This window comes from Sardina pilchardus, chromosome 20 (assembly GCF_963854185.1).
Source record: "Sardina pilchardus chromosome 20, fSarPil1.1, whole genome shotgun sequence".
NCBI classification, from domain to species: Eukaryota; Metazoa; Chordata; class Actinopteri; order Clupeiformes; family Clupeidae; genus Sardina; species Sardina pilchardus.
The window spans coordinates 15022127-15032879 of NC_085013.1; the positions used below are offsets into that span (position 1 = coordinate 15022127).

Sequence of the window (10753 nt, forward strand, 5' to 3'; positions counted from 1 at the left end):
CTCCATATAAGTAAAAAGAACATTCAAAAGTGTTAAGTAGTTTTACTACAAATTGGAAAAAAGTCAGACTAAATGAGTAATTTAGTGAGTGTCTCTTTCAAATGCAAATTAAGGTGAATGGGCCTTTTGAATGGGCCAGCTGCAGGTGAGAGGACTGAACTCCTAGGATTTTCTTTTATTGTTTTTACAAAGTGCCATTGATACATTCTCTTCTAAAACAGACTCCAGAGGGTTAATAGAAAAACAAAAACATGCATCATAAAAAAATATTGCATTAGCTACAATCTACAAACCAGAAGAAAAAAATGTGACAATTAATTGAAACAGAATGCGATCATCTACAAATCACATCAACCAATATTTTAAAAGGGCATAAATATGTAGGCCTATTCATTTGAATTTGATGCCAGCAACATGTCTCAAAAAAGGTTGGGACATGCAGGGTATGTTTAGCAATGTGCTGCTTCATCTCTTCATTTAAGAACATTTAAGAACATTCTGCAATAACTGAGGAGACCAGTTGCTAGAGTTTAAAGGGACAGTGTGGAACGTTTTCAGTTGTTTTAATTTTTTACATTTTCCATTCATAAATGTGGACTTGCTTATGTTTATTTACAACTACCTATAATGAGCACCAATTCAAAGCAAATCAGCATTTAGGCTATAGCTTGTGGAAACGCTCCATCTGCATGTGCCATTTCAAAATTTGGTTGAGGCTGAAGCATTCAGAGTTCCTTTCACTGGAACTAAGGGGCCAAGCCCAGCTATTCCAACATGACTATGCAGCAAGTATAACAGATGCCAGCTTGCTTATAGCTGTACGTGTGGAGCGTTGGTAAACATCACTCCCCGACGCCTCAAGAGTGCTGCTGGCATGAAAGCTAGTAGCCTGGGCTTTAAGCTGGATTATTAGCACGCTCGACTCTCGATCCGTGGTGCTGCTGTTTCGCAGGTTCGAGTCTGGGCGTGTGCAGGGCTGAACCGCAGTGGTTCAACACAACGCAGGTTACAGTAGCACGAGATCTCTGTCTCTGTCTGTGGCACCTTTACATAGTCAAGCCCCTGTGATGCCACTCTCGGCATATTGCACTCACAACACAAAACATGCGGTGTATTTTTTTAGAGGACCAAAGAAAGGACTTGCCATCCTTGGACCAGTAACCCTCATCAAAAACCTTTTTTGTAAGGTTCATTACCATCATCAGGCCCCATGGGTGTCGTCTGAATGCAACACTGTTTGAGAAGTTAGTTGTGCTTAAAGGCATCAACTGAGGAGACACCACTAGCTCACACAAGGACAGCACAAAGACTTGAGTTTACAAGCTTATATCGCAACGCTTAAGTTTACAATTTTCCTTTTTTTTCTGTTTTACAGTATTAATGTTACAACCTGTTTTTTTTATTTGTTACTCTTTTTTACTTTGATAGGTTGTACACTGTGATGAAACACACCATATCTTATCTGTTGACTGATTATGGAAGGAGTCTTTTGCTTTCAGCTGTTTTTCCAGATAGTGTACAAGTGATGGGATAGACGAAAAAGGCTTTTAGAAAGAAGTATTTTGTAGTATTTTGAAAATACAAAAATACAGTATTTTATTTTGATACATTTTTTGTCTGCTGTATTTTGTAGCTTATTTTGATACATTTTTAGGTGGGTATTTGGTATTTTATATGGAAATACATTTTGATGTATTTGTGCCCATACCTGCTAGCTAGCTTGCTCGGTTATCAGGCAAGACAAAATGTTATTCTGTGTCTGAAAGTGTGTTTTATTGGCATCACACACAAGCACAAAAGTGCAAAGTTTATGTTTTGACACACCTATTTGGAGTTCAGAACTAGGGCCATCAACTTGGCAGATTAGCAACGAGATGAGCTGCGATTAGATATGGTAAATGCTTTGTGACGGTCTGCAACTGCTGGCATCGACGTGCACCGTTTAATTCACACCGCTGCAGCTCCTTCTGCGACGGTTTTATTTCGTTGCAGATCTTTGGTGTGAATTAGATGTGCTATGGCTACCGTAGTTCTATTAGATTGCAATATAATCCCTAAACACTAGATGGGGGAAATTCTTACACATGGGACCTTTAATGATATTGTGTAGGCCTATCGTAGATGATGAAATCCCCAAATACAATTTCATGTTAGAAGAATTATAATTCTACCAGAAAGAAGGGAGGCACAATGAAAGTTAACACATGTTTTAATCCATCAAAGGATTTACAAAAGACATAAGCAACAATGAGAGTCTTTGGCATAGGCCCAGTCCTCGGTCCAGGTCACTGAGTGTGCAGACCCTTGCAGATCCTGCCGGAATGACGGCAGGGGGTGGAGCCTACCCCCTGGACACTGGACAAGGCCAAACTGGTTGTGGTTGGGGAGGGAAGGTTGGAACATAAAATAAAGGCACCTGAGACATGTCATTTTAAAGACTGATGCAGACTGGTGATTGGTCAAAAGTAATGAATGAATGAATGAATGAATGACGTATTGAGTCTTATAGCAAAACTTAACGCTTCCGCTTCCATATTGTTCCATCATTTGTCTACTCAGGTTAACACAGAGTGATGAAGCCAGGGCATAGCCTCTTCCTGTTCCAACATGACTGTGCACCAGTGCACAAAGCAAGGTCCATAAAGACATGGATGACAGAGTTTGGTTTGGATGAACTTGACTGCACAATCAACCCAGTCCTGACCTCAACCCAACAGAACACCTTTGGGATGAATTAGAGTGGATACTGAGAGCCGGTCTCCTCATCCAACATCAGTGTGTGGCCTCACAAATGCGCTTCAGAAGAGTTGAAGCTGTTATAGTTGCAAAGGGTGGGGCAACGCCATATTAAACCCTATAGATTAAGGATGGGATGTAACTTACAGTAAATTCATATGTTAGTCAAGGCAGGTGAGCGAATACTTTTGGCAATATAGAGAACCATTTCAGAATGTTCTCATACGGTCTTGTTTGACAGACAAGTATATTGTAATATCTTCAACATATATTTTGGACATTCAGAAATATATTTTAATTATTTTTTTTTGTATGGGACCAATCACCCAATCTTCTCCATTTTAGTGACCATTAGGTTATAGGAGATTTGTTGTAACAGGTGAGGAGAGGGCTCTCCAATTTCCGCCACAACCGTATAATTTGCTGTGGACTTCTTTGATGCACCATAATCAGATCTTTGTGCAGACATGGATTCTCCCGCTCCTTCACCATGATGTCAAATGTCTTGAACCCCATGTGTTTCTCTGCAGCTATATCAAGAGCTAAGAAACACATCCCTGTGTAGACATCATCTATGGGATGAAAGGGGATGTACCAGCTTATACTGTAGAGGGACTCTAGCAAAGCCCCTGAGAAGACAAAGCCACCACCACCAGCATAGGGTGGATAGGGTCCATCATAGAAGGTGTGTGGGACAAAGTACTTTATATTAGGGAAACGCACAGGGGAGGTTTGTATTATTATATTGCCAACATACAGTTTTGACTTCTTGGCTGGCTCCAGTGACTTAAGGTATTCAAGAATAGCTCTTGTGTTAACAAAAACATCATCATCACCCTTGAAAATAAAGGAGACCTGAGGACAGTGTAGGATAGACCATTTGAGAAATACATGTTCCTTTAGAGTAAGGTTGTAAAATGTGTCCTTAAAGTCCCAAACAAGCAGATCACCAAACTGCTGTGCTTCAAGGGATAAGAGCATTCCGAGATCAGGATCATCCAAGGAAGAGGTACCCAAGAGAAAAACTGTGCGTACCAGCAAACCATCTTCATAAACCCCTTCTTGCCCCCAAGTCTGCCTAACAGCTTGTCGTTGTTCAAAATTGTGTGCACTAGATTTAATTCCAAAGAGAAGAGTCACGCTGTCATGTTTGCCATTAGAGGTACACCTGTTGGGTTGATTAATGAGAATATTAGGACTGCGGAAATTCATGCTATGCGTAAAGTCTTTGAGGATAGGTGGGTAGGTATCAAAATCTTTTATGTTTGGGTTTAGATACCCTGTACTCTCTAGTGTATCATTTCCGCTGATTTCAGGTTGTCTGAGATTTCCTGCGTTATCCAGGTTTTTGAGACCAGAGTGAAACTTTCTATTCCAGAATGCATCGCTCTGTGGAATAGCATTTCTAAGTGCAGGGGAAACATGGACCTTGGATATTCTTACATGAGGAAGTTGGACTCCATCTACTATAACAGCTCTGATGCTTGGGTGACCCATGACAGACCTCACAGGAATAGTGCTGAGCACCTCTTGGTTGAAGTACACATAGATAAAAATAAGACAGGAACACATTACTAATAAAGCAGCAAATGTCCAAGTACGGCCTCTCATTTTGTAGACTTTTAAATACAGATGTCGGGGTGATCAAGTGCATATGGTTTAGACACAAGGCTGTAAAAAGATGAAGGGGCTCCCCAAATTATTCACGATGAATCCTCATATGCAGTGTTATGGAGGAGTGGCTGGGCACATGATGCTTGTCATTGATATTCTTCTGGATTCTGCAGGCCTTCAGATCAATCTATTACCGGGAAAAAAGAAGAAAATAATGACTTATCATAAAGATGTTGTCTTAATATTACCTCTCAAACATTAGTAATGGATTCTAGGATAGACAAACTCACATCTTTTGAAAGTGTGAGGACACAATAGTGTAATATTATGAGGTAGGGACAGTTAGTATGGTATTATTAATATGGTTTTGTTTCTTTCAACTTGCATAAAACACTGTCCTGCAGGTTACACAATGTGACTAATATACAGAAAATTACTGTAGTTCTCAAACTTTGTTGCTGTTAGCTTCACCATCATGATATCCTTATTTTCTTTCAATTGTTCATTTAGTGGAAATGATTCACGCAGTGTATGGCGAGAGTAGCTCTTTCCTCTTTGCCAGATGAGCTAAATCAGTTCTATTATATATATGCCCGGTTTGAAACCACCAACACCATGTACTGGGCCAGGACCACCATGCCCAGTGTGAAATATGTGTAGTCGGGTTAACACTCAGAAAGCAGCAGGTCCGGATGTAGTCCCTGACTGGGTGACCAGAAGATGTGCCGCAGAGGTGGCAGGGGTGTTCACAGACATCTTCAACCTCTCCCCCTCTCTCGGTGTATTCCCCTCTTGTTTTAAGTCTTACATGATTGTATCAGTACCAAAGAAAAGCAAGGTACCGTGACTTAATGACTAGCGCCCTGTTGCCCTGACCCTCACAGTGAACAGATGTTTGAAAAAAATAATATGTGTACTTTAATTCCATTTACACTATCAGTTTGCCTATCGAGGAAACAGATCGCTATATCTACTGTACTCCATAGCACACTCACCCATCTGGAAAGTAAGAACTCCAGAATGGCAGAATGCTCTTTGTTGATAATAGTTCTATGATAATCCCCTGCAAACTGGTCAGTGGTCACCAAATTCAGCAACCTTGGCTTCACTCCTGAACTGAACAATTTCATCCTAGACTTTTTAACTGACCGTTAAGGACGGAGGTGCAGGGACAGGCTCCATCACTTCTGCTCCTCTGACCCTGAAGCCCCTGTGTCCTACGCCACCTCCGGTATTCCCTGTACACATATGACTGTGTTGCTACACAAGTCAAATTTGGTGATCAAGTTCTATGTTAAGTTCCTGAGCATTAACATCACGGAATTGTTGCACAACAACGAGCAGGATAAAATATTCAAGATATTTGTTGTGGTGGTATAGTTTATGGGGTCCAGTTGCATTGAGTAGCCTTGTTTTGGATATTTACGTTACATCGTTGACCCTGCTGCTGCAAACTGGTTTTGGAAGAAAATGCCTTTCTTCCACATGTTGGTTCAGGAAGAGAGAAGGACACCAAGGTTGGACTAAAGAAAGACGGTTTACTGGTAGTAAGACAGAAGTACAGCAATCACAACGGGCTGCTGGGGAAGGCGTTCCTCCAGCTCACAGTTACAGCTAAGGTTTTATTATCCTTTGCTGTTATCAGTTACTGGCCTATAGGGCCAGTGCATACATTGTTGCCACCTGGGCTGGTTCCCAGAGTGGTTCAGAGTCAGAGACATTCTGTTAGGACATAATGTTGAAGAACTATTCTAAGACATATTATTCTTACAACTCCCTCCTTTGACCTCATTCAGTTTTTCCACTGCTCTCTCCTTCCATCCTTTTGAGGCAAACCACTTTTTTTCTAACGCCCCCCTCCTTATCTCAGCTTCTGCGTGAAGCTTGCTCTTCAAGGCCATACACTTCTCCGTGGTTATTTTTTCGGAACCCCCCGATACCACCCTTTTTCCACCCAACGTTTTTGAGTGTTCTCCCATCTGGCTACCTCTTTTGCAGTTGCTGTTTTTTCAAGCAGCTTTTGTTTAACTCTATCCATCACCTCGCAGGCTCTAAACAGCCCTGCCATGGTGACACACACGTTGGCCCTCATTTATCAACAGAGCGTAGAAACCAGCGTATATCTGAGCACAGAAACCATCTTACGACGAGGCTCACGTGTGATTCATCAAACTTTTGTATCACTCCAATTCTAGCGTAAGAATAAACGTGTGTTGATAAATGTGGCGGCTGGAAACAAGCGTAATTTAAATATCACGCCCCTAAATATGCTCGTTTTAATGGCCTCGTCCTTAGAATTTACGACATGAAGGTGCATTATACATCCAAAAGAAGCTGTCATCAAGGAAGGCGGGAAACTAGAGCGATTTAAGCGCAACAGACTTTATTTTCACAGAGAGAACGCAGCATACTATAAATACATTCATTACAAAACCATACGACACTGAAATTTGCCTTTTAAATAATTTAAAATGTATAATTCATAAATGTTGCGTTTGCCAAAGAGAAAGTGTAATCATCTCCTATGGCTATTCTAAGCCATCAAATGTGTCAACATAATATGTTACATTACAGCAAATAGGCTGCACATGTACAGGAAAGGTGTTATGTCCGAGATAGTCCATAAATTCAAATCATCAACTTTGTAATCCACCAGCGATTTACTGCTGCACAGTGCTATGCCGCCTGAAAAACTTGCGTACGCGAGTTCAGACTAGACGTGAGATTTGAGCGTATAGCACCGATCATATTTACATTGATAAATCCCATACTTTGCGTGGAAACAAGCGTACGCCTGTTTTACGCCTGTTTTTGGTCGTACGCACGTTTCATAAATGAGGGCCGTTATGCTTCCTGAATTTCTTAAGGTCGCAGTAGTTAATTTGTCACTACTTGTAACAATATTACTGCAGCAATGTTATTACTGCAATACTATTGTGACAATATTATTATTTATTTTGTATATAGCCGGCGTTAATACTTACAACAACAATGTACAACTTTGTAACATCACTATTATTAACTAATAATCACATACAGTATGTCCCTAATGTCCCACAGTTGTGTATGGTGTCACAACCTGGGCATAGAAAAACCCCAAAACACTTCCTGCAATATCCGTGACAATCAGACACTGGGTGTGTGTCATGCTGATAGTCCCGTTTCACCACACACAATCTATCCCCTTTTATTCTATCACACAACACAGCATTCACACATGAGCTCTTTTACAGTGCACTTATTTCCATCTGAGGTTAGTGTCTTAATCTTAGTGTGATCCAAAGTTTAAAAAACTTCCCAAATACACCAATGATTAGGACATCTAAACTAAAATATCACTCTTGTTTTGTGCACCACCGTGCACTAAGTCCGAATGTTTGCACTTCCTTACAAACTCACTATTCCCACGTCTGGGAAACAGCGAGGCTAGTCAGGACTGCGTCGGGTTTCACAGGCGTATCAGCGTCCTGAATATTGCCATCAGATCCCCGTCGGCTACCTCTCCCAGGAAGCGATGTGCCCCTACCAATTACCTCGTCCTTTATTTTGCATTTATTTCGCTTTTATTTTGAGTCAAAACATTCTGTGTTATCACCATTTACACCGTCAAGATTTGGTCTTCTGTGAGACAGACAAAAATCTAGGATAATAGTTCTATGCTATGGAGAATTTAGTGAAATAGGTTTCTCCTTACCTTTGTAAATGGTTGCCCAGGCTTTTTGTCTGTCCACAGGATCGCAGAAGAGAGGTCTCCTCTCCCCCAACATCGGGGTCACCAATTGTTGGAAGAAAATGCCTTTCTTCCACATGTTGGTTCAGGAAGAGAGAAGGACACCAAGGTTGGATTAAAGAAAGACGGTTTACTGGTAGTAAGACAGAAGTACAGCAATCACAAGGGGCTGCTGGGGAAGGCGTTCCTCCATCTCACAGTTACAGCTAAGGTTTTATTATCCTTCGCTGTTATCAGTTACGGGCCTATAGGGCCAGTGCATACATTGTTGCTACCTTGGCTGGTTCCCAGAGTGGTTCAGTTAGAGACATTCTGTTAGGACATAATGTTGAAGAACTATTCTAAAACATATTATTCTTACACTGGATAAAGTATTTTTTCTGACTGGGTGTAATTTATGGTGTTCAGGTGCATCGTCTATTTTTGTATGTTGGTCTGTACAGTGGTGTCAATGAATTTCAATAGGATTAGGTTCAAGATTTCAAACAATGTCAGGAAGTTATTGGATCAAGTGGCGTTGAAGGAGGAGTAAATCAATGACTGGCGATCGAGGTTCGATTCCTGTGATGTTTGTTTATGCTGTATTATTATGATTTTAAAATAAGTATCTAAATTACTGCTAAGACGACTCAATAACTCACTTCATCTTTACGGTTTTCTGGCCGTAGTTAAAGTTTATGCTAATAAACAGACTGAAAATAAATAACACTTCTGTCAGTCTGTGCCGACTTGGATATGGGCGGGGTTGGATATCCAACCTGCTTGTCCTACAGGCTGCACCTCACTTGACAGGCAGCTAACGTTTGAGCATGTGACGTAATAAATATGGCCAACTTGGATGTGGGCAGAGTTGGATATCCAACTCCGGTTTCCTAACGACACATTAGTGCAGCGACTGGAGACAGCGAGTGGAGACTGCTGGTCCGCGAGCATGGAGTGAAACTAGATGTACCGCCGCTCAGTCCTGCACATTCTCTCCGCAAATATCAATCACACTTTTGTTTCCATCGCCTACTCCATCCCCTACTGTAACTTTTATGTATGTAAATGTAAATGAGTGTGTGCATGTGTGCGCTTGCTTTTGTGTATGAGTGCTTCTCTGTCTATGAGTGTGTGTCTGCTTGTGTGTGTGTTTTATGTGTCTCTGTGTATATGTTCACTGTGTTCTCTGCTGTCACTGTCACTCCATTATCCGATAACACACACACACACACACACACACACACACACACACACACACTCACACATATGTTCACTGTGTTCTCTGCCGTCACTGTCACTCCAATATCCAATAACACACACACACACACACACACTCACACACACATACTGTACACACATGCGCGCGCGACACACACATACACAGGCACACACTCACACGCACCCAAACACACACTCGCACACGCACACACACACAGGCACACCCACAGAAAGAGAGAGACAGAGAGAACACACACAGATAACACAGAATACACACAGACACAGAGAGAGAGAGAGAGAAATAAAGAGAACACACACAGAATACACACAGAACATGCACATACGCATGTATGTGTGCATGCATGTGGGCGTGTTTGTGCATGTGTTTGTGTAATGTTTTATGTACATGTGTGTACTGTATGTGCTGGTGCGTGTGTAGGTATGCATCTGTGTGTGTGTATTTATGTGTGTGTGCTCCTGCATGTTTGTTGCACCCAGAGCAACCATTATCTTTTATACAGTACAGGCCAAAAGTTTGGACACACCTTCTCATTCAAAGAGTTTTCTTTATTTTCATGACTATGACTGTAAAATTGCAGATTCATACCGAAGGCATCAAAACTATGAATTAACATATGTGGAATTATATACTTAACATAAAAGTGTGAAACAACTGAAAATATGTCTTATATTCTAGGTTCTTCAAAGTAGCCACCTTTTGCTTTGATTACTGCTTTGCACACTCTTGGCATTCTCTTGATGAGCGTCAAGAGGTCACCTGAAATGGTCTTCCAACAGTCTTGAAGGAGTTCCCAGAGATGCTTAGCACTTGTTGGCCCTTTTGCCTTCACTCTGCAGTCCACATGGTGGTTGGAACCAAAGGTCTCAGATTTTGACTCATCAGACCAAAGCACAGATTTCCACTGGTCTAATGTCCATTCCTTGCGTTCTTTAGCCCAAACAAATCTCTTCTGCTTGTTGCCTGTCCTTAGCAGTGGTTTCCTAGCAGCTATTCTACCATGAAGGCCTGATTCAGGCAGTCTCGTCTTAACAATTGTTCTAGAGATGTGTCTGCTGCTAGAACTGTGTGGCATTGACCTGGTCTCTAATCTGAGCTGCTGTTAACGTGCGATTTCTGAGGCTGGTGACTCGGATGAACTTATCCTCCGCAGCAGAGATGACTCTTGGTCTTACTTTCCTGGGACGGCCAGTTTCTTTGTAGCGCTTGATGGTTTTTGTGACTGCACTTGGGGACACTTTCAAAGTTTTCCCAATTGTTTGGACTGACTGGCCTTCATTCTAGGGATGGCGAAAACTACAAATTTTCTTGACCGACCACCGAGCCCCATTAGCCGGTTGAAACCGGTTAGCCGATTCGTTTAAAATATGCTACGCTATTTGAAATAATAGCCACGCAATTTCGCAACTCTGTCACATCTCTCTGTCCCCCGCTCACACACAGCCCCGGCGCCG

At 41.7% G+C, this 10753-nt stretch overlaps 1 protein-coding gene across 1 annotated transcript; it reads right to left on the minus strand.

Annotated features, from left to right (window-relative positions):
* Positions 1–3087: 3087 nt before the first annotated feature.
* On the minus strand, positions 3088–3948 carry LOC134068021 (N-acetyllactosaminide beta-1,3-N-acetylglucosaminyltransferase 2-like). The gene has a single exon (XM_062523519.1). The coding sequence runs from the start codon at positions 3946–3948 to the stop codon at positions 3088–3090; it is 861 nt and encodes a 286-aa protein (XP_062379503.1).
* Positions 3949–10753: the final 6805 nt, after the last annotated feature.